General features: G+C 50.7%; 1 protein-coding gene across 1 annotated transcript in view; it reads right to left on the bottom strand.

Moving 5' to 3' along the window:
- The window catches only part of mrps25 (mitochondrial ribosomal protein S25), a 28725-nt gene that overhangs the window by 2188 nt on the left and 1246 nt on the right, over nucleotides 1–25291 (bottom strand). The window contains exons 2-3 of the mRNA XM_070895854.1: nucleotides 15169–15275; nucleotides 10153–10240 (exon numbers count right to left, since the gene is read on the bottom strand). Coding sequence (XP_070751955.1) covers nucleotides 10153–10240; nucleotides 15169–15275 — 195 coding nt within the window. The remainder of the gene's footprint in view (nucleotides 1–10152; nucleotides 10241–15168; nucleotides 15276–25291) is intronic.

The raw sequence follows: 25291 nt of genomic DNA, 5'->3' as shown, positions 1-25291 counted from the left end.
TGGGCAACAAACGAGGTAAGAGACAGAATGAAGCTGAAAGAGAAGAATGACACAATTGCAAGGACGTGACGATGCAGCATTCTGGGAGAGCTATACAATGCAACCAAAGGACAGAAAGCAATAAGCTGCAAAAAGGTAACATGGAAAAAAACTTAAGCGCTATGACGTTTTTATAAATATATTGCGAGAAGGAGAGAAGGGAGAAGGTGGGCCAATTAAAGATGGATGCAGACGAGAATATAATGGATAATAAAGAGATGGCAGATTAGTTCAATGAGCACTCTCTGTTTTCAGTCAAGGAAGAGGATAAAATACCAGCGGTATAAGGGAACCTAAAAATAAGTTAAGCAGAGGATTTAATAACAGAAGAAAATGGCAAATGGAGAAAGTAATGGGATTAAGATACTCCTGATGGTTTCCACCCCCAGGGTATTAAAAGAAACAGGTTGTGATAGAGAATTCAAACAGGCTGCATTTAGACAGGTTGTGAAAATTCACAGACAAGTCAGAGATAAAGAGATCTAACAATTTTGGCGTCACGAACAGGATCGCTGAAGAAAGAAACTGAATTTTGGACATCGGACCTACATACTGAGGTAAGGACTCCTCTTTATAAAAAAGTCCTCGGTCAAAAGTCTAAATTCGCCTCTCCTTCTATGCGATTCCGAAAGCTTCCGGTTTGCGAACCCTCCGGTTGGTAGTCGGCTCGAAGTCCCATAGACGTCTAAACTTCGGCGGTGTGTTAGTTAATTAATCACCGACCTATTGATCGGCTGGAAAGCCTAGGACTCGAGACCCCAGTAAAGAAATCAGTATTATGGCAGCAGGAGATAAGAGCAAAGAATTGCCTACAACTGTTAAAGGTGGATGGGCACCACATGAAGTTTCGCTAGATTTAATTCTCGAAAAGTTGAAAGAATACATAGAGCAACAATTCAATTTATCTAAAACCTGAATTGAGATCGAACAAAAGTACGGAACCTCCAAAGGACAATGGTCTTGGACAAGATTAAAAGGGTCTGGGGAAAAACGACCCGTATGAAAAATAAGGAGCGAACTAGATGGTCCCTAGCGGTTATGGGAAAGATCCGAAACCGGAATGAAATTATAATGCATTCCCAACATGATCGAGAACTGACCAGTACAAAGGATCAATTGCAAGCAGTTTGTGCACAACTGCGACAGAAAAAACTTGAACTTGAAAAGCTGGAAGCGGAAGTTAAAGATCTTAAAGGTGAAATTAAAGAATGGAAAAAATCATTAGGTCAAGAGACAGTAATAGGAAAAGGGAAATGTATCGGTCAATTCCCAGGGTACCCATGTTTGGATAAATTAAAAGCGCAAACCCGAAGACACGACCGAGGAATAGATACGAATTCTGAATCCTCCGACGATACAGGGTCGGAGGATGAAGAATTAGGGGTGCACTTTGCCCCGTTTTAAAAAAAAGACGAGTTATAGTCAAATCAGAAGAGACTGCGGATGAGGGCGGAACCAAAAAAACGAGGAAAAGGGTGTATGCAGAATACTTATTTCATGATCCGGCAGACCCAGAGAAAATTGATAAATGGTCCAAGGAATTGCCCAATCCAAAGAAAGGGGGAGTAAAAACGTGGGACCAATTGGACCGCTTAAGAAATATATATCAACTTCATCCCTGGGACGGAGTGCAAATTTTGACCATAATGGTGCCAAAAACACAGGGAAGAAAATTGCACGACAAGGTAGAAGAAGCTTTGGGGCAGGATGAGCAAGAATTAAACGCAGGATGGGAGGCGATGAAACACTGGCTGCAAGTCTTCAGTCCAGCTAAGACAGATTGGGGAAAAATTGCAGGCTGCCAACAGAAAGGAACAGAGGAGGTCCTGGAGTATGACGAGCGGTTTAGATGCACGTGGCTAGAACATTTGGGTATGAATAATACGGATGAGGAAATGGATGAACAAGTGTTTGGACGCCTGAAAGCAGCTTTCGTGGCAGGTCTAAAGCCAGAACTGTCCAAAATGCTTAAGGTAGTGTTACCGGACTGGGAAGGTAGAGGAACTACCTTTGCAGCATTGGTGGATCGATGTAACCAAGTAGACCGGGATATGGGAGCTAAAGTCCGAGCTGTACAGGCTATGGGATGGAAATCCCAGAATTCCGATAAACAGTCATTAGGAAAATTACCCGGAAAATATCATTATTGTGGGAAAGAAGGTCACTGGGCCAAGACGTGCAGGGCAAAACAGAAAGGTCGTGGCTGGGGAAGAGGATGCAGCCAGGGATACAATTCAGCCAACAAGCCAGGCTTGTCACAAGATAACGACCTCATAGAAGCATTTAAGCGATTGACAATACAACAACAGAAGGAGTTACTTGGGATAGCAAAAAACGGTTAGAGCCCACCCTGGCCTCCCATCTCGCACTAATACAACAGAGGGGAGATGGGCGATAAGGATGTGGACTGTCTTTTAGACACAGGGACGGAATTAACATGCTTACCCCTACAATATGGAGACTTTTTGCCGTTGGATGTATGGCATGTACAGCCTGTGGAGTTGGGGGCCATAAAATGGAAATTAAAAGGACAACACCGGTACTTATAGGGCTGGGTCCACATTAACTAACCACGCCGGTCTGGATAGGCCCAGTAGATCAACCCCTTTTGGGAATGGATGTTCTAATCCAAATAGATTCATCGTTGCATTTCGAGGATGGTGACATGGTCAATTAGAACTTTGAAGAAAGAAGAATTGAAGGAACACCCCGATATGGACTAAAGATAAGAACGATTGTGGCCTACTCCAGATGGAGCCTGCGTCATTTACCGGGACCAAGCCTCCTTGCACTAAACAGTATCCCATCAGTCCAACTGCCATCGCAGGAATCTTACCGGTTATTCAGCAATTGGAGAAACAAGGGGTGCTTATTGAAACGCATAGCTCCTCCAATAGCCCTGTGCGGCCGGTACAGAAATCTAATGAGACTTGGCGTTTGACTGTCGATTATAGGAAAGCTAACCAGTGTATTGATCAAAAAGCTCCTTTGGTCGCAGATCCCTCCACCATTTTTAATGCCCTCAAACCGGAACATAAATATTTCTCGGTTATAGATATGGTCAACGGATTTTGGTCGGTGCCTCTGGCACCGGAGGTTCGACAGTGGTTTGCTTTCACTGTCCAAGGACAACAGTATACTTGGACCCGGTTACCGCGGGGTTTCCACAACAGCCCTACGGTATTCCACATGGCTTTACAAAGCCATTTGCGAGAATTACCTCCCCTGTCATCCACAGTCATCCAATATGTAGACGATATCTTGCTAGCTTCAAACACGGAAGAACAGCATGAACATTTATGAGCTTTGCTGGATCACCTTCAGCTGATAGGAAATAAAGCCAGCATCGACAAAGCACAAATATCCCAAGAAGAGGTTGTATACCTGGGACAAAAGATTTCACAAGGAAAGAGAGAACTTACCCAGGATAGAACTGCAGCCATTCGGGCTGCTAAAAAAACCACCACTATTCAGGAACTAAGGTCTTTTTTTGGATTGTGTAACTTTAACAGAAATTGGATTGACTCCTTCACACAGCTTGCTCAGCCATTGAATGATATTTTAAAGGGGAAATGTGCCTCGAAAGAAGCCATCACCCTCACAAAAGAACAGCAAGAGGCCTTCCTGAGTTTGAAAAAGGCTTTGTGTTCGGTACCGGCTCTGGGAATCCCCGACAGTGGAAAGCCATTTACCCTGTTTGTCCATGAGAAAGAAGGATATATGACAGCTATACTGACACAAGAACATGGAGATCGGCAAAGACCTATTGGCTATTATTCGGCAAAACTGGATGCGGTCGCCCTCGGATGGGGAAGTTGCCTAAGGGCCATGGAAGCTACATGTCGAGCGGTAATGACCACTGCGGGTCTAGTCCTCGACCAAAAGCTGACTGTCAAGTGTCCCCACAACGTACATGCTTTGCTGTCTATGAATAGAATGTCTCAGGTGACGGCAGCAAGATGGACCCGCTGGACAGCAGTTTTGGAAGCTCCTAATCTCCATATCTTCCGGGCCAGCCCGGTTAATCCCACAACTATGCTCCCGATGTCAGAATCGAGGGAGCAAGAGGGGGGAGAATGTGAAGAGCATGACTGCGTGGAGATTTTAAAAGAAACAGAAGAAGCAGCCTTAGCAGCAGAGGAGCCTCTGCACAACCCAGACCTCATCCTGTTTACAGATGGTTCCTCCTTTGTGGACAATGGTACCAGAAAAGCAGGATGGGCAGTTACAACCTTATATGAGGTAGTGGCAAAAGGATGTTTACCCTCAGGAACGTCAGCACAACAGGCCGAGTTACGGGCCCTGTCAGAAGCATGTCGAATAGCAGAAGGACAGACAGCTAATGTCTACACAGATTCACGATATGCTTTTGGAGTCGCTCATAAATTTGGTCTGTTATGGCGGAAAAGAGGATTCCTCACTGCTGCTGGTACACCTATCCGAAATGGAAAAGAAGTCCGAGACTTACTGGAGGCCATACAATTACCTCAGGAAGTGTCCATCCTGAAGTGTAAGGCCCATACCAAGGAAAATACCACAGAAGCACAGGGAAATGCCCTAGCCGACCAGGCAGCGAAAGATGCCGCCTCACAGGGCGTTCCTCCAGAAGAACCAACACAGATGTGCAGATTGAAAGCACTCAGGACTCTGACACGAGACCTTCAAACAATGCAAGGCGAGTGCTCCCGAGAGGAAAAATGGACATGGATTGAGGCAGGAATTAAGCTATGCGAAGATGGTGTCTGGAGACAAAGAGTTACCGACAAGCCAGTCACGCCACAAGTGTTTATGCCTTTTTTAGCCCAACAGATCCACTCGTGGGGACACTTGGCCTCACAACAGATGACGGCACGGTTCCAGAAAAGCTGGTGGGGTCGGGGATTTAAAAAACATGCCCAGCTGGTAGCAGACCGCTGTGTGGTCTGCCAGAAAAATAATTCTGGACCAATCACGGTAATGCCCCAACTGAGGCCCCCTGCCCCTGTCAGACCATTCCGGCATCTGCAGGTTGATTTTTTTATATCTTCCTTCATGCCAAGGATACACTAACATTCTTGTCATGGTCAACAGATTCTCTAGATGGGTAGAAGCTAAAAGAGCCACAGCCAATCACACTGCAAAGGTCTTGTGTAAGGATTACATTCCCCGATGGGGAGTCCCGAGTAGTATTGACTCAGATCAGGGAACCCACTTCACAGGTGCTGTCTGCCAAGAAGTCTGTAGGTTACTGAACATTACATGGGATTTACACTGTCCTTCTCATCCACAATCATCAGGACAAGTAGAACGAATGAATCGAACTCTGAAACAACAGCTTTCCAAATATCACCAAGAAGGAACACCATGGCCCCAGGCACTACCAATAGCATTAGGGCAACCCCGAACAGAACTACAGGTCTAAGCCCATTTGAAATTATAACAGGAAGACCCATGTCGCTGCCAGGAACTATCGATTTACGGAAAGCTGATGTTCACTTAATGAGTGACACTTTGTTATCATACTGTCAGAACTTAACCAATGCTATTAGTTCTGTTTCCCGACAGTTATCGGCAGCTTGGGGTAATCCACCCGAAGGAGGACACGACATCATCCCGGGAGTCTGGGTGTATGTGAAAAAGTTGCATAAAGAACCTTTGGGTGCCAAGTGGGAGGGACCTTATCAAGTGTTATTGACCACCCAGGCAGCTGTTAAAGTCCAAGGAAAGAAAGCCTGGATCCACGCTTCACACGTTAAACGAGCACCCGTAACTGAAGCTGAAATCTAATAAGGACAATTACTTTTTGCGAAAATGTATAAATTTACTGTATTATTGATTGTAGGTATCCTAGGCATAGGCCTACTTCTTACTAGCCGACCCTCTGCACCAAAGGGAAATAGTAGGGTAGCAAGGGAATTACATGTAAATACCTTTTTATATATGTCATACATTTATGCCAAACAAGGTAACATTTCTAGTTGTTGGGTGTGTGCGCATATTCCTATTCACTCAAAGGGAGGGATTCCCTTGAGGCCAGTTCCCTTGAATATCTCGGAAATGGCTGAGTGGATAATTAATCAAAACAAAACAGGCAATGTGTTTCAGGATACGGAAAACAGGGCACGTAAATGGAAGTCAGCAGGTTACAATCTGACTACCTTTGAAGGGGGATACCAACCGTGCTACAATAATTCCAAACGGCTCCTATTTTTTGTTATCACTAATACAACGGGAATAGGAAGACCGGGGGAATCGGTCTGTCTGATTAGAAACATCAAAGGAGGCCAAAATATGGGGTATAGTAACTGCTCCCGGAATTATAACATAATCAAGCCACGGAACCATCCAAACTGGGCTGATGTGGGAATTCTTAACGTAACGGGGATTCTGAATAAAACAGATGGAAAAGCCTGGACAGGCCCGGAGTGTTGCTGACAAAGAAACAGCTAACATTCATTGCCTATAATAGCATCTATTGGGTGTGTGGCCACAAGGCCTACCCTTGGCTGCCCCAGAATTGGACGGGATCCTGCTATTTAGCCTATATTGTGCCATATATGTATCATATAAAGTCACTGTCGGAACATTTACACCGTCCTAAGAGAGCTATCACAGAAACAGAGAGGTTCTTTGCCATTCTGATTCCCAGGTATGGGACCGCCAGACTGGCAAGGAAATCCATTAACATGGCATCCGTTGTGGAATGGGTAGCCAATGATACCTCAGAGGCCCTCGTTAAAATCAATGCAGAAATGGTAGCAATCCGCACAGTAGCCCTACAGAATAGACTGGCCCTTGACTACATCCTGGCTGAAAAGGGAGGTACTTGCGCCCTACTCGGAACTGAGTGTTGCACATATATCCCAGATAGCTCCGAAGAAATTACCCACTTAGCGGAGCATATCCAAAAGGAGGTAGAAAAACTTAAGCAACCCCCATCATTCACTTTGTGGAGCGGAGCCACTGAATGGCTTGGTTCAATAGGAACTTCATTGGTGGAAGGTTTAATTCTATTTGTTGTAATTGTTTTGCTTTCATATTGTTTATGTTGATTAAATGTTGTTGCGACCAGGCGGCTGTAGCTGCTGTCCCGCAGGTGAGACACCTTGCAGGTCCCAGCAGACTGTCTGTACGTGGCACAGGAGTATGTTATGCTTAAGGGAAGGTTGTTTACTGGTTGAATTAAGATATTGATTTGGATTAAATTGGAATAAGGTTAATTAACCTACTAAAACCAGACTTCCATTGTGGCCACGATGGAACTCGGGTTGGTGTAAATTTGTGTGGAAGCTACTAGTCCGGACATGTGGCGAAACACATCAACAAATTTTTAGAAGGAAACTATATTAACATGTATGAAATTATTTTGTAGAATGTTTAACCAGTGATACCTGATGTTTTATGATTCAGTTTGTGAAAGAATCAAAGGGGGATTGCTAGAGAATTCAAACAGGCTGCATTTAGACAGCCTGTGAAAATTCACAGACAACAAGTCAGAGATGCTACGTGAGTGGGAGCATGTTGCATTAAGTCATCAATCAACTTGACATTTTAGGACCCTTGGGTAGCAAGCCAATTAAAAGGTTAAAAGACCAATAAGGTCAAAGAAGGCGAGTTCTTTTCTGTAAATTGATCCAGGTATAAGTACAGCCATTTTGACCATGTGGTCTCAGCAGGACAAAGACCTGGCTTAAAGCCAGAAGCTTGTTGCTCTCTTCCAGAAATAAAGTTACATTAAAACTACAATCGGAGTTCGTATTTCATTGGAAATTAAGAGATCTAACAGGTTGGGAGAGAGAAAATCAAGAAAGTAATTTTAACATCAGTTGTGGAAAAATGATGGGAATCAATAATCAGGGACAGAGTGAGCAAGTGTAACCTGATCAAAGATGTGTACAGGGTTGGTCATGTTTGACCTTTTGAGGAGGTCAGTAATAAGGCGGATAAAGGAATGCCTATGGATTTTATCTACAAGGACTTCCAGAAGGCATTCGATAAGTTTCCCCACAAGAGATTAATAACAAAAATAAAAGTGCATGGAGTTGGAGGTAACCCTGTGACATGGGTTGGTAATTGGTGGGAGGTAAGGGATAGAGAGTGGGATAAAGGGAATGCACTGTCGGGAGAGGTGGGATGTGTTCCCCAGGGATTGGTAAGCACTCCCTCAGTACTGCCCCTCCCTCAGTACTGAGGCCTCAGCCCTTCACCACATACACCAGTCAATTGGATGAAGGAGTAGGGAGTTGTATGTTCAAGTTTTCATCGACACTGTTCGGAGTCAGAGTAAGTTATGTAGCTGTGAGCAAGAAATTACAAAGAGTCATAGACAGGCCCAACCATCTTCAGCTGCTTCATCAATGACCTTCCCTCCATCATAAGGTCAGAAGTGGGGATGTTCACTGATGACTGCACAATGTTCAGTGCCATTTACAACCCCTCAGATAATGGAGCAGTCCGTGCCCGCTGCAGCAAGCCCTGAAAAACATTCAGGCTTGGGCTGTTCAGTGGCAATGAACATTTGTGCCACACAAGTGCCAGGCAATGACTATCTCCAACAAGCGAGAGTCTGACCACCACCCCTTGACATTCAACGTCATTATTGCCAAATCGCCACCATCAACCTCTTGGGGGTCACCATTGACCAGAAACTTAACTGGACCAGCCACATAAATACTGGCCACAAGAGCAGGTCAGAGGCTGGGTATTCTGCGGTGAGTGTCTCACCTCCTGACTCCCCAAAGCCTTTCCATCATCTACAAGACACAAGTCAGGAGTGTGATGGAACACTCTCCACTTGTCTGGATGAGTGCAGCTCCAACAACACTCAGGAAGCTCAACATCCAGGACAAAGCAGCCGCTTGATCGGCACCCCATCCACCACCTTAAACATTCACTCCCTCCATCACCGGCGCACCGTGGCTGCAGTGTGTACCATCTACAAGATACACTGCAGCAACTCGCCAAGGTTTCTTCGGCAGCACCCCCCGAACCCGCGACCTCTACCACCTAGAAGGACAAGGGCTGCAGGCGCATGGGAACAGCACCACCTCCACGTTCCCCTCCAAGTCACACACCGTCCTGGCTTGGAAATATATCAGCCGTTCCTTCATCGTCACTGGGTCAAAATCCTGGAACTCCCTCCCTAACAGCACTGTGGGAGCACCTTCACCACACGGACTGCAGCGGTTCAAGAAGGCGCCTCACCACCACCTTCTCAAGGGGCAATTAGGGATGGGCAATAAATGCCGGCCTTGTCAATGATGCTCGCATCCGATGAACAAATAAAAAAAAGCAAATGGTTATCAACTTTCGCCTGATATAGATGGCTGTCCAGGAGAAAGCTGATTGGTGCAAGAGGTGGGTCTATATACACACACATAAAATATATGTACCCTGTATTGGAGAAGTGTCTGTCACCAATACTGGTTATTGGTCTGTCTCATGTTAGTCGAAAGCTTGGGCCTCAGCTTGGTAAGTGTGTATCAGTCCACCTTTGGAAAGTGGAGTCAGGTGACACATTCCAGAGAGAGCAGAATAAGTGTCTCTATTACGGTCGCTGAGTCTCATGATTGCTTGCCCAAATAATAGCAAAGAAAAGGTGCATTGTGGCTCACGGGATGGATGCAGGTTCACTAGTGCGAGTGCTTGGTGATTCTGACTGCAAGAAAATATCTTGTGTAAAGGCACAACAGTCTTTAAGGGAAAGGAGCCACTCGGCTGCATAATGACTAAAGAATGTGGACCACATCATAACACAACGGGGGACGGGCGAGAAATGCAGACTGATCACCCACATCCCAAGAACATAGAACCAAAATCTGACAACATAAATTTAGGATCAGCACCAACAGAAGAGGTTAGGCCCAATCACTTCACACCGAACACCACTGACAGGAATGGTGAACCACAAACAGCAGGGGCAACAACTCACTCCGCGCAGCCGAGAACCGCAGGGGGCACACAGCTGGGGGAGGGGGAGACGTACACGAATGAAGCAAAGAAACATCCTTTCAGCAGACACCATGCTGCACGATGGCTTCATCCATTAAAGCCAGGCAGACTGTGCCCTGAGCAAGGCGGCAAGGTGTGAACACCACATGCCTGCAATATAAACACAGCACAACAATGTCTCACCGGCTCTCTCCCACAATGGTTTTCACATGCACAAGGATTTCTTTCTGGTTCTTTCCTTCCACATCAACCAAGACTTGTTCACCATCAGCTGGGAACAAACAGCACAAGCATGAATTTAGGCATAACACTGAGAAACCCACTCCAGATCATCCAGCCCCTCCCTCGACACAGTCCCCCCTCCCCTCGACACAGTCCCCCCTCCCCTCGACACAGTCCCCCCTTCCCTCGACACAGTCCCCCCTTCCCCTCCCCTCCCCTCGACACAGTCCCCCCTCCCCTCGACACAGTCACCCACCTCCCCTTGACACAGTCCCCCCCCTCCCCTCGACACAGTCCCCCCCCTCCCCTCGACACAGCCCACCTCTCCCCTCGACACAGTCCCTTCCCCTCCCCTCCCCTCCCCTCGACACAGTCCCCCCCTCCCCTCGACACAGTCCCCCCCTCCCCTCGACACAGTCACCCCCCTCCCCTCGACAGTCACCCCCTCCCCTCGACACAGCCCCCCTCTCCCCTCGACACAGTAGCCCCCCTCCCCTCGTCACAGTCCCCCTCTCCCCTCGACACAGCCCCCCTCTCCCCTCGACACAGCCCCCCTCTCCCCTCGACATAGCCCCCCTCTCCCCTCGACACAGTCCCTTCCCCTCCCCTCCCCTCGACACAGTCACCCCCCTCCCCTCGACACGGTCCCCCCTTCCCGTCGACACAGCCCCCCTCTCCCCTCGACACAGCCCCCCTCTCCCCTCGACACAGTAGCCCCCCTCTCCTCGACACAGTCCCCCTCTCCCCTCGACACAGCCCCCCTCTCCCCTCGACACAGCCCCCCTCTCCCCTCGACATAGCCCCCCTCTCCCCTCGACACAGTCCCTTCCCCTCCCCTCGACAGTCACCCCCCTCCCCTCGGCACAGTCCCCCCCTCCCCTCGGCACAGTCCCCCCCTCCCGTCGACACAGCCCCCCCCTCCCCTCGACACAGTCCCGCCCTCCCGTCGACACAGCCCCCCCCTCCCCTCGACACAGCCCCCCTCTCCCCTCGACACAGCCCCCCTCTCCCCTCGACACAGCCCCCCTCTCCCCTCGACACAGTCCCTTCCCCTCCCCTCCCCTCGACACAGTCCCTTCCCCTCCCCTCCCCTCGACACAGTCCCCCCCTCCCCTCCCCTCGACACAGTCCCCCCTCCCCTCCCCTCGACACAGTCCCCCCTCCCCTCGACAGTCCCTTCCCCTCCCCTCCCCTCGACACGGTCCCCCCTTCACCTCGACAGTCCCCCCCTTTCCCTCCACAGTCCCCCCCTCCCCTCGACAGTCCCCCCTCCCCTCGACACAGTCCCCCCTCCCCTCGACAGTCCCTTCCCCTCCCCTCGACACAGTCTCTTCCCCTCGACAGTCCCTTCCCCTCCCCTCGACAGTCCCTTCCCTTCCCCTCCCCTCGACACAGTCCCTTCCCCTCCCCTCGACACAGTCCCTTCCCCTCCCCTCCACTCAACACAGTCCCCCCTCCCCTTGACACAGTCCATCCCTCCCCTCGACACAGTCCCTTCCCCTCCCCTCGACACAGTCCCCCCTCCCCTCGACAGTCCCTTCCCCTCCCCTCCACTCAACACAGTCCCCCCTCCCCTTGACACAGTCCATCCCTCCCCTCGACACAGTCCCTTCCCCTCCCCTCGACACAGTCCCCCCTTCCCTCGACACAGTCCCCCCTCCCCTCGACACAGTCCGTTACCCTCCCCTCGACACAGTCCCCCCTCCCCTCGACACAGTCCCTTCCCCTCCCCTCCCCTCGACACAGTCCCCCCCCCGACACAGTCCCCTCCCCTCCCCTCGACACAGTCCCCTCCCCTCGACACAGTCCCCCCTCCCTTCGACACATTCGCCCCTCCCCTCAACTCAGTCCCCTCTCTCCTCCCCTCCCCTTGACACAGTCCATCCCTCCCCTCGACACAGTCCCTTCCCCTCCCCTCGACACAGTCCCCCCTTCCCTCGACACAGTCCCCCCTCCCCTCGACATAGTCCCTTCCCCTCCCCTCGACACAGTCCGTTCCCCTCCCCTCGACACAGTCCCCCCCTCCCCTCGACACAGTCCCCCCTCCCCTCGACACAGTCCCCCCTCCCCTCCCCTCGACACAGTCCCCCCTTCCCTCGACACAGTCCCCCCTCCCCTCGACATAGTCCCTTCCCCTCCCCTCGACACAGTCCGTTCCCCTCCCCTCGACACAGTCCCCCCTCCCCTCCCCTCGACACAGTCCCCCCTCCCCTCGACACAGTCCCCCCTCCCCTCGACACAGTCCCCCCTCCCCTCCCCTCGACACAGTCCCACCTCCCCTCGACACAGTCCCCACCCCCCCGACACAGTCCCCTCCCCTCCCCTCGACACAGTCCCCTCCCCTCGACACAGTCCCCCCTCCCTTCGACACAGTCCCCCCTCCCCTCCCCTCAACTCAGTCCCCTCTCCCCTCCCCTCGACACAGTCCCCCCTCCCCTCGACACAGTCCCCCCTCCCCTCGACATAGTCCCTTCCCCTCCCCTCGACACAGTCCCTTCCCCTCCCCTCGACACAGTCCCCCCTCCTCTCGACACAGTCCCTTCCCCTCCCCTCCCCTCGACAGTCCCCCCTCCCCTCGACACAGTCCCCTCCCCTCCCCACAGTCCCCTCCCCTCGACACAGTCCCCCCTCCCTTCGACACAGTCCCCCCTCCCCTCGACACAGTCCCTTCCCCTCCCCTCGACACAGTCCCTTCCCCTCCCCTCCCCTCGACACAGTCACCCATCCCCTCGACACAGTTCCCCCCCTCCCCTCGACACAGTCCCCCCCCTATCCTCGACACAGTCCCCCCCTCCCCTCAACACAGTCCCTTCCCCTCCCCTCCCCTCGACACAGTCCCTTCCCCTCGCCTCCCCTCGACACAGTCCCCATCCTACCCTCGACACAGTCCCCCCACCCCTCCCCTCGACAGTCCCCCCCTCCCCTCGACAGTCCCCCCCCTCCCCTCGACACAGTCCCCCTCTCCCCTCGACACAGTCCCTTCCCCTCCCCTCCCCTCGACACAGTCCCCCCCTCCCCTCGACACAGTCCCCCCCTCCCCTCGACACAGCCCCCCTCTCCCCTCGACACAGTCCCCCCCCTCCCCTCGACACAGTCCCCCTCTCCCCTCGACACAGCGCCCCCCCTCTCCTCGACACAGTCCCTTCCCCTCCCCTCCCCTCGACACAGTCCCTTCCCCTCTCCTCCCCTCGATACAGTCCCCCCTCCCCTCCCCTCGACACAGTCCCCCCCCTCGACACAGTCCCCCCCTCCCCTCCCCTCGACACAGTCCCCCCTCTCCTCGACACAGTCCCTTCCCCTCCCCTCCCCTCGACACAGTCCCCCCCCTCCCCTCGACACAGTCCCCCGCTCCCCTCGACACAGTCCCCCCCCTCCCCTCGACACAGTCCCCCTCTCCCCTCGACACAGCGCCCCCCCTCTCCTCGACACAGTCCCTTCCCCTCCCCTCCCCTCGACACAGTCCCTTCCCCTCCCCTCGACAGTCCCTTCCCCTCCCCTCGACACAGTCCCCCCCTTCCCCTCGACAGTCCCCCCCTCCCCTCGACACAGTCCCCCGCTCCCCTCGACACAGTCCCCCCCCTCCCCTCGACACAGTCCCCCCTTCCCCTCGACAGTCCCTTCCCCTCGACACAGTCCCTTCCCCTCCCCTCCCCTCGACACAGTCCCCCCTTCCCCTCGACAGTCCCCCCCTTCCCCTCGACACAGTCCCCCACTCCCCTCGACAGTCTCTTCCCCTCCCCTCGACACAGTCCCCCGCTCCCCTCGAAACAGTCCCTTCCCCTCCCCTCGACACAGTCCCCCCCTCCCCTCGACAGTCCCTTCCCCTCGACACAGTCCCTTCCCCTCCCCTCGACACAGTCCCTTCCCCTCCCCTCGACAGTCCCTTCCCCTCCCCTCCACTCGACACAGTCCCCCCTCCCCTCGACACAGTCCCCCCCTCCCCTCGACACAGTCCCTTCCCCTCCCCTCGACACAGTCCCCCCTCCCCTCGACACAGTCCCTTCCCCTCCCCTCGACACAGTCCCTTTCCCTCCCCTCCCCTCGACACAGTCCCCCCTCCCCTCGACACAGTCCCCCCTCCCCTCGACACAGTCCCCCCTCCCCTCCCCTCAACTCAACTCAGTCCCCTCTCCCCTCGACACAGTCCCTTCCCCTCCCCTCCCCTCGACACAGTCCCCCCTCCCCTCGACATAGTCCCTTCCCCTTCCCTCGACACAGTCCCTTCCCCTCCCCTCCCCTCGACAGTCACCCCTCCCCTCGACACAGTCCCCCCCCTCCCCTCGACACAGTCCCCCCTCCCCTCAACACAGTCCCTTCCTCTCCCCTCCCCTCGACACAGTCCCCATCCTACCCTCGACACAGTCCCCCCAACCCTCCCCTCGACACAGTCCCCCCTCCCCTCGATACAGTCCCCCCACCCCTCCCCTCGACACAGTCCCTTCCCCTCCCCTCGACACAGTCCCCCCTCCCCCTCCCCTCGACACAGTCCCCCCTCCCCTCGACAGTCCCCCCTCCCCTCCCCGCGACACAGTTCCCCCTCCCCTCGACACAGTCCCCCCTCCCCTCGACACAGTCCCCCCTCCCCTCCCCGTGACAGTCCCCCCTCCCCTCGACACAGTCCCCCCTCCCCTTGACAGTCCCTCCACCCCTCCCCGCGACAGTCCCCCCACCCCTCGACACAGTCCCCCCTCCCCTCGACACAGTCCCCCCTCCCCTCGACACAGTCCCCCAATCCCTCCCCTCGACACAGTCCCCCAATCCCTCCCCTCGACACAGTCCCCCCATCCCTCCCCTCGACACAGTCCCCCCATCCCTCCCCTCGACACAGTCCCCCCTCCCCCTCCCCCTCCCCTCAGCCCCCCCAGTCACTGATCCCTGATGCCCCCCCCAGTCTCTGATCCCAGCCACACACTGTGCGGGGGTTGCCTCGCTTCAGTAACAAGTAACTGTGAAATGGGGACGGAGCGGGACACGTACCCAAATGAAACCGTAGAAATGGTGATGGAGTCAGGTTTTTGAACATAACAATCTGAAGCCAGGGATTCTGGTACTGGATCTGAGGAATGTTGAAGAAAACAAACTTTCTGAAAAGCAACAAATTTGAACACGTTAGTATCACAAACTTAAAGTACTTGTAAGCCGAGCTGTGCTGGATCGGTGCTGCACCGTACAATCAGCAACTCCGACTCAACTCCTGCAGTCCCAGTGAACATCGGCTTATTGCAGCATCAGGACCCGCCGGGAGAGCCCCCGCACCAGCAGTGCCCGTCCCCTGGGCAATCACCCCAGCACCAGCACTGAAATCCAGAGCCCACCCTGGGGAACCCAGGCTCCTCCCCCCGGGAACCCAGGCACCGCCCCCCCACCCTGGGAACCCAGGCTCCTCCCCCCGGGAGCCCAGGCACCACTGCCCCACCCTGGGGAACCCAGGCACCGCCCCCCCACCCTGGGGAACCCAGGCCCCGTCCCCCCCACCCTGGAAACCCAGGCTCCTCACCCCGGGAACCCAGGCACCACACCCCCACCCTGGGGAACCCAGGCTCCTCCCCCCGGGAACCCAGGCTCCTCCCCCTGGGAACCCAGGCATCACTCCCCCATCCTGGGGAACCCAGGCACCACGCCCCCACCCTGGGGAACCCAGGGTCCTCCCCACTGGAACCCTGGCTCCTCCCCCTGGGAACCCAGGCACCACCCCCCCATCCTGGGGAACCCAGGCACCACGCCCCCACCCTGGGAAACCCAGGCTCCTCCCCACTGGAACCCTGGCCCCGTCTCCCCCACCCTGGGGAACCCAGGCACCACCCCCACCCTGGGAAACCCAGGCACCACCCCCACCCTGGGGAACCCAGCCCCCCCCCCCCACCCAGGAACCCTGGCCCCGCCCCCCCACACTGGGGAACCCTGGCCCCGTCCCGCCCACCCTGGGGAACCCAGGCTCCGCACACCCCCCCCCCCACCCTGGGGAACCCAGGCTCCGCACACCCCCCCCCCCCACACTGGGAACCCAGGCTCCGCACACCCCCCCCCCACCCTGGGGAACCCAGGCTCCGCACCCCCCCCCACCCTGGGGAACCCAGGCTCCGCACCCCCCCCCCCACCCTGGGGAACCCAGGCTCCGCACCCCCCCCCACCCTGGGAAACCCAGGCTCCGCACACCCCCACCCTGGGGAACCCAGGCTCCGCACACACCCCCCCACACTGGGGAACCCATGCTCCGCACACCCCCCCCCCCACCCTGGGGAACCCAGGCTCCACACCCCCCCCCACCCTGGGGAACCCAGGCCCCCCCCCCACAGAACCCTGGCATTGGCCCCCCACCCTGGGGAACATTGGCCCCGCCCCACCCTGGGGAACATTGGCCCCACCCCCACCCTGGGGAACCCGGGCCCCGCCCCACCCCCACCCTGGGGAACCCAGGCCCCGCCTCACCCCCACCCTGGGGAACCCAGGCCCCGCCCCACATCATCACTGTGCGAGACACACTCAGGAGCAGACCTCTGTCCCCAAATCAATGGATCAGAACAAAGCTCTGAAGAGCTGCCACAGCCAAGCGAGAATGGTGGGGCTCAATTAGCCAATTACACGAACACTGCCATCTCCAATCACAGTGGAGCCCAGCATGTGCGTTCGAGACAAGACCCTACCCAGACACCTCCCGAGGACCGCACAAGCATAGCTTACTTTGTGTTGGTTTGGGAATTACACAAAACTTGGAAGTGTAGTGAATGATGGGGAGGATAGTAATAGACTTCAAGAGGACAGACAGGTTGCTGGAATAGGCAGACACATGGCAGAAAAGTGAGAGGTGGTTATATTTTAGAAGACTGAGACCACACACACTAAATGTTTCAATTTTAAAGGGGGTGCAAGAACAGAGAGACGTGGGAGTGCTTATGCACAAATCTTTGAAGCTGGCAGGACAGTTTAACAATGCAGTTAATGAAGCATCGGGGTCCTGGGCTTTATGCTAAATGTGTATAAAATTTTAGATTGGCCCCAGCTGGAGTACTGTATCCAATTCTGGACACCACACAGAGGGTACAAAAGAGATTTACTAGAAGGGGTCCAGGGATGAGGGATTACAGTTACGTGGTTAGACTGGAGAAGCTGGGAATCTCCTTAGAGCAGTGAAGGTTAACAGATTTGTCAGAGGTGTTTAAAATCATGAAGGGTTTAATTAGAGTAAATAATGAGAAACTGTCCCCATTGGCTGAAGGGCCGATAACGAGGGCACAGATTTAAGGTGATTGGCAAAACAACCAGAGGCAACAGGAGGAAAATGCTTTTACGCAACGAGTGGTTAGGATTTGGAATGCACTGCCTGATAGGGTGGTGGATCGATTCAATAGTAGCCTTCAAAATAGAACTGAATAAATAATTGAAGGAGAAACAACTGCAGGGGTGTGGGCCAAGAGCGGGGGAGAGGGACTATGGATTGCTCCTCAAAAGAGCCGACGCAGACTGGATGGGCCGAACGGCCTCCTCCTGCGCTGTACTATTCTGTGATTCTATCATTTGATGAGGCCCAGTAAGGGTGATGGGTAGTGTACTCTAGAGACACTATGGGTCATGTTGAAACAGCAAAGGATGCAACACTGCTTTCCACCCGAGTATTGAAAGGAAAAGTGGGCAAATTGCAAATGTGTCAGCCACAATTTGCCAAAGCTGTCTAGATTCAGGAATTGTGCCGTTGAATTAAAGACAGAGGGAACAGCAGCAAATAAAGAGGAAAGAACTTCTCCAAAAATGATCCCAACTCGTCGCCAAGGCTGCGGGTAGATCACCTCACTGCCTTCTTAGCAAGTTTAACCACATCATCCACTTCCTATTTGAGCTCCGTTTGGAATTAGACTTTTATTTTATTATTTTTTGTTGCATGTTTAACGATAGCATTGAAGCCAGAAAGAGTAACTTGGAGCAACATCTTCTGTCAAAGCTGCAACGAGACTTGAAAGAATGTAAAGATTTTTTAACTTTTCACAAAAAATCAGTGTTAAAAGACTTTTTTCCCTCCTAAGTTTCAAATATGATTTTGGAAGAATCGATGTTCTCATCTAAACAAGTTTTAACCAGGTCTTTTTAAATAATTCTGAAATACTTAAAACATTTTTAAATTGAAATTTCTCAATTATTTGACTTTGAATGATGGGCTAAAGTGAGGCGATTTACACAAACATGCAAACATACTGCTGAGGGGGGAGGGATTTGTAGGAGTTACATATTACTTTTTATTGACTTTAAAAATATATATTAAGTCACTTAAGAAGAGAACCAAAAAAGGAGAAAAACACAAACCTTTTTATTTTGTCTCTCGTTCTATAGTCTGAACAAATCCCAGGAACAATGTAAATATAGATTTGCTCTTAAATATTTAGTGGAATGATAATAGAAACAAGAGTTATATAATGATGTATAAACATTGCAGGAAGCTACATTAGAAGAAACTACTATTTGTTTATTGAGATAGAATTAGAAAATACTTTGATTAAACTGATAATGTACAACTTCAATTTGAATGTTTGAAATAGGTGATTAAAAATGGAGAGGACAAAGACGTTCGTTTGCCATTATTTAATTGGGAAGTACCAAAAATTATTTTTGTGATAAGGCCAGGGATTAATATTGTGGAGAATGTTTGAGAGAAAAATATTAGAAGCGAAATTTGTAGCTTAACATCTTTACGTCAGCACATTAGCAAACGTTTGCAAGTCAGTCTGATTGGTTCTTCTGTCCGTGAGAAAAGATTTCTGTTAAATCATAGATTTTTCTGCTTTTTGTTTTTAATTTGGTGACACAAACTGTGTGTGTGTTTTTCTGCACTTGTGAACTTGTGACTAAGTGCTTAAAGTGAATGAGTATTTCTGACATGTTACATGGGGTGTGGCTGGTTCAAGATCATGTTTATTAATGGAAGTGATTGAAGTTGAAAATACAGATACCTGTGTTTGTTCAATTCTTTTTAATATTGGGAACTAAAGAACTACAGCACTTTATATTTGTTGGTTGTCTGGGTGCATTGTGAATAACATTCGAATCACTGATGTGGATGTACAGCATGTCAGCGCCACAGGAAAGCTACTGCTCCTGCTGCTATAGTGACAACCTCTGTCGTCTGAGCACATACAGAGGCTGAACTCCAGGACATAGTTGATGTATTTACTGAGGTGCACGAAAGTATGGGCCTTACGCTAAACATCCATAAGACAAAGATCTTCCACCAGCCTGTCCTCGCCACACAACACTGTCCCCCCGTCATCAAGATCCACAGCACGGCCCTCGACACCGTGGACCACTTCCCATATCTCGGGAGCCTCTTATCAACAAGAGCAGGCATTGATGACGAGTTCCTTCACCGCCTCCAGTGCGCCAGTGCAGCCTTCGGCCGCCTGAGGAAAAAAGTGTTTGAAGACCAGGCTCTCAAAACTGCCACCATGCTCATGGTCTACAGGGCTGTAGTAATACCCACCCTCCTGTGTGGCTCAGAGACATGGACCATGTACAGCAGACACCTCAAGTTGCTGGAGAAATACCACCAATGTCTCCACAAGATCCTACAAATCCCCTGGGAGGACAGACGCACCAACATCAGCGTCCTCGTCCAGGCCAACATCCCCAGCATTGAAGCACTGACCACACTTGATCAGCTCCTCTGGGCAGGCCACATAGTTCGCATGCCAGACACGAGACTCCCAAACCAAGTGCTTGGAACTCCTTCATGGCAAACGAGCCAGAGGTGGGCAGCGGAAATGCTACAAGGACATCCTCAAAGCATCCCTGATAAAGTGCAACATGCCCACCGACATCTGGGAGTCCCAGGCCCAAGACCGCCCTAAGTGGAGGAAGTGCATCCGGGAGAGTGTTAAGCACCTCGCGTCTCATCGCCGAGTGCATGCAGAAATCAAGCGCAGGTAGCGGAAAGAGCATGCGGAAAACCTGTCCCACCCACCCTTCCCTCAATAACTGTCTGTCCCACCTGTAACAGGGACTGTGGCTCTCGTATTGGACTGTTCAGCCACCAAAGAACTCACTTCAGGAGTGGAAGCAAGACTTCCTCGATTCCGAGGGACTGCTTATGATGATGAGTGACAGGAGGGATGGGTAATATATTAATACAAATTGCATGAATAGATATGCCTCTTTCAGCTCCCCTTGGGCTTCTGGATTGTTTGCCAATACATAACCGTGTAACTGAGTGACATTTCTGATGTGTGAATGCATCTGGATTGGAATAGTGCAATCAAGCAGACACAGCATGGATTCATGAAGGGGAAATCATGTTTAACTAACTTACTGGAATTCTTTGAGGATATAACGAGCATGGTGGATACAGGTGTACCGATGGATGTGGTGTATTTAGATTTCCAAAAGGCATTCGATAAGGTGCCACACAAAAGGTTACTGCAGAAGATAAAGGTACGCGGAGTCAGAGGAAATGTATTAGCATGGATAGAGAATTGGCTGGCAAACAGAAAGCAGAGAGTCGGGATAAATGGGTCCTTTTCCGGTTGGAAATCAGTGGTTAGTGGTGTGCCACAGGGATCAGTACTGGGACCACAACTGTTTACAATATACATAGATGACCGAGAAGAGGGGACAGAGTGTAGTGCAACAAAATTTGCAGATGACACTAAGATTAGTGGGATTGTGTAGAGGACTCAAAGAGGCTGCAAGGAGATTTGGATAGGTTAAGCGAATGGGCTAAGGTTTGGCAGATGAAATACAATGTCGGAAAGTGTGAGGTCATCCACCTTGGGAAAAAAAACAGTAAAAGGGAATATTATTTGAATGGGGAAAAAATTACAACATGCTGTGGTGCAGAGGGACCTGGGGGTCCTTGTGCATGAAACTCTTTTAGAGTAATCCCAAAAGGTTAGTTTGCAGATGCAGCAGGTAATCAGGAAGGCAAATGGAATGTTGGCCTTCATTGCGAGAGGGATGGAGTACAAAAGCAGGGAGGTGTTGCTGCAACTGTATAAGGTATTGGTAAGGCCGCACCTGGAGTACTGCGTGCAGTTTTGGTCACCTTACTTAAGGAAGGATATACTAGCTTTGGAAGGGGTAGAGACGATTCACTAGGCTGATTCCGGAGATGAGGAGGTTACCTTATGATGATAGATTGAGTAGACTGGGTCTTTACTCCTTGGAGTTCAGAAGGATGAGGGGTGATCTTATAGAAACATTTAAAATCATGAAAGGGATAGACAAGATAGAGGCAGAGAGGTTGTTTCCATTGGTGGAGGAGACTAGAACTAGGGGGCACAGCCTCAAAATACGGAGGAGCCAATTTAAAACCGAGTTGAGAAAGAATTTCTTCTCCCAGAGGGTTGTGAATCTGTGGAATTCTCTGCCCAAGGAAGCAGTTGAGGATGGCTCATTGAATGTTTTCAAGTCAAAGATAGATAGATTTTTAACTAATAAGGGAATTAAGGGTTACGGGGAGAGGGCGGGTAAGTGGAGCTGAGTCCACGACCCGATCAGCCATGATCTTATTGAATGGCGGAACAGGCTCGAGGGGCTAGATGGCCTACTCCTGTTCCTAATTCTTATGTTCTTATGTTCTTATTATTATGCAGTTCTATTGTATCCCAGTCATTTCTGACAAGTAATTTTTTTATTAGAGTTTATAGATGACGAACTAAAAGCTTTTCATTAATTCTACTGTAAACAAACGTGCAGAATGGGCATGTAAATGACAAATACATTTTGATATAGAGAAGTGTGAGGTGGTGCATTTTGGTAGGAGAAAGGAGGCTGCCTACTTCTTGGGAAAGAAGAGTTTAAGTGGGATAGAGGTGCAAAGGGATCTCGGGGTATCGATTCACAAATCATTAAAAGTAGCAACGCAGGGTAAAAAAGGCATAAAAGTGCAAATAAAGCATTAGGGCTCATTTCAGAAGCAGAAGTTGTGTAAAACTTGTATTGAACCTGGTTTGATTGTCTCATGATTCGTGACGGTGGGGTATTATGGCAAAACTGGATATATGCTTTTAAGTGGTTGCTGTTGTTGTTTAAAAAGGTCACACTCAAAGGAGTTCGTGGCCCGCTCAGTACAAAAAAAATTAGAGGGAACACTGATCCACAGCCCTCTGGGGCAGAGAATTCCAAAGATTCACCACCCTCTGAGTGAAGAAATTTCTCCTCATCTCAGTCCTAAATGGCCAACCCCTTATTCTGAGACTGTGACCCCTGGTTCTAGACTCCCCAGCCACACGAAACATCCTCCCTGCATCTACCCTGTCAAGCCCTGTAAGAATTTTGTATATTTCAATGAGATCACCTCTCATTCTTCTAAACTCGGGGGAATATAGGCCTAGTCTGCTCAATCTCTCCTCATAGGACAATCCCCCCATCCCAGGTATCAGTCTGGTGAACTTTCATTGCACTCCCTCTAAGGAAACTTGATCCTTCCTTAGATAAGAACATAAGAACTAGGAGCAGGAGTAGGCACTATGGCCCATCCAGCCTGCTCCGCCATTCAATAAGATCATGGCTGATCTTCGACCTCAACTCCACTTTCCCGCCCAATCTCCATATCCCTTGATTGCCCTAAACTTCAAAAATCTATCTATCTCCGCCTTGAATATATTTAGAGACTCAGTATCCACAGCCCTCTGGGGCAGAGAATTCCAAATATTCACAACCCTCTGAGTGAAGAAACTCCTCCTCATCTCTATCTTAAATGGCCGACCCCTTATCCCTTGACTGTGACCCCCTTGTTCTAGACACACCAGCCAGGGTGAAACAACCTCTCAGCATCTATCTTGTCAATCCCCTTCAGAATCTTATATGTTTCAATAAGATCACCTCTCATTCTTCTAAAGTCCAGAGTATCGGCCCATTCTACACAATCTCTCAACATAAGCCAGCCCTCTCATCCCAGGAATCAGTCTAGTGAACCTCCGTTGTACCGCCTCCAAGGCAAGTATATCCTTCCTTTGATAAGGAGACCCAGACTGTGCACAGTACTCCAGGTGTGGTCTCACCAAGGCCCTGTACAATTGCAGAACTGCTTTACTCTTATACCCCCGGTCCCTCTGTAATAAAGGCTAACATACCATTTGCTTTCCTAATTGTTTGCTGTACCCAAGGGGTGACTGGATAGAGGTCTTTAATATTAGGCAAGGGTTTGATCGGATAGAATCATAGAAACGTGAAGGAGGCCATACGGCCCGTCGTGCCTGTGCTGGCTCTATGAACGAGCAGTTGTGCTTAGTCCCACATCCCCGCTTTTTTCGGCAAGCTCCTCATCCTCAAGTACCTGTCCAACTCCCTTTAATATTTATTTATGGACTCAGGAAGAGTGTTCCGGATCCAGACAACTTGTGAGTAAATTTCCAATCTCCTTTCCAGACCTTTTGCCAATGAATCTATGACCTCTGGTTCTTGGCCCACTTGCCAGAGGTAATAGTTTTTCTCAATCTACTCTATCAAAACCTCTAGATATAGAGATGTTTCCACTTGCGGAGGACTATAGCCCAAAAGTATAAGATAGTCACTAATAAAATCCAACAGGAAACTCTGATATGTTGATGAAGAATGGGAGAAGGTTTGTGTGGAGCATTAACACTGGCATGGAACTGCTGGGTTGAATGGCCTGTTTCCATGCTATAAATACTTTGTAATATCATTGGCACCCTGTTAGTTGTCCCTGGTAAATACTGAGGCAAAGTAATTCAATATTTCTGCCATTTCATTGTCATTACATAAGAACATAAGAAATAGGAGCAGGAGTAGGCCATTTGGCCCCTCGAGCCTGCTCCGCCATTTAATAAGGTCATGGCTGATCTGATCATAGACTCAGCTCCACTTGTCTGCACGCTCCCCATAACCCTTCACTCCCTTATCGCTCAAAAATCTGTCTATCTCCGCCTTAAATATATTCAATGACCCAGCCTCCACAGCTCCCTGGGGCAGAGAATTCCAGATTCACAACCCTCAGAGAAGAAATTCCTTCTCATCTCGGTTCTAAATGGATGATCCCTTATTTTTAAACTACCGGTATGTCCCCTAGTTCTAGATTTCCCCACGAGGGGAAACATCCTCTCTGCATCTACCTTGTCAAGCCTCCTCAGTATCTTGTATGTTTCAATAAGATCACCTCTCATTCTTCTGAACTCCAATGAGTATAGGCCCAACCTACTCAACCTTTCTTCATAAGTCAACCCCCTCATCTGCGGATACCTGCGAGTTTATCTTGTGCATCCGTTAATGGCCCTATCCCGATCCTCCTTTTGTTATGTGTGTCTGCAGAATATTTTATTATTTCTTTTTATATTCTTGATCATTTAATTTCGTAATTGCTTTTTGCCTTTCTAATTGTTTTTGACTTCTTTCCTAAGCTCTTCATATTCCCTTATTGTCTATGTACTTAGCGTATGCCTTTTTCTTCACTTTCAATATTACCCCTCTTATCCCTTTACCCATGGTCATTATTGGCTGGTTTGTTTTTGATTTTTAGTGGAATATATTTCTCCTGAACTATATTAATCACTTTTTCAAATATTTCCCACCGCTGTTCTATCTCGTTGTCTGTTTTTTTTCCAGTTTGTCCTCTCGAGTTCCATCATTATCCCCTCATAGTTAGCTTTTTTCCAATCTATTACGTTGGTCTTTTTCTTATGTCGCTCTCAATCTTTATCTTAAACATGACGTTCTGAATTGTAGTTCCTTTGTTATCTAGGAAAATGCAGCAGCCAATATGCAAACAGAAAGATGCAGCAAGCAGGTAATTTGTTTTCGTGGTGTTGGCTTAGGGAGGAATAGAAGACCAGGACAGCAGCAGAACTATTGCTCTTCTTCCAATAGTGCCGTGGGATCTTTTACATCCTCCTGAAACGAGGCCTCGATATAATGTCTCAGCTGAAAGACAGTTCAGCACTCCCTCAATACTGAACTCTCATTCTTCTGAATTCCAATGAGTAGAGGCCCAACCTCCTCAATCTTTCCTCATAAATCAACCCCCTCATCCCCAGAATCAACCGAGTGAACCTTCTCTGAACTGCCTCCAAAGCAAGAGACCCACCTCCTGATCCCACGACCCTATTCCCATTAAACTGCTGAGAACATACTTCCCTTCCTGGCCCCCTGCTACCGGACTTTG

Source organism: Pristiophorus japonicus, chromosome 12, assembly GCF_044704955.1.
Source record: "Pristiophorus japonicus isolate sPriJap1 chromosome 12, sPriJap1.hap1, whole genome shotgun sequence".
Classification (NCBI taxonomy): Eukaryota; Metazoa; Chordata; class Chondrichthyes; family Pristiophoridae; genus Pristiophorus; species Pristiophorus japonicus.
Note: the sequence above shows the minus strand (reverse complement) of the source record. Positions and strands in the feature narration are given on the sequence as shown.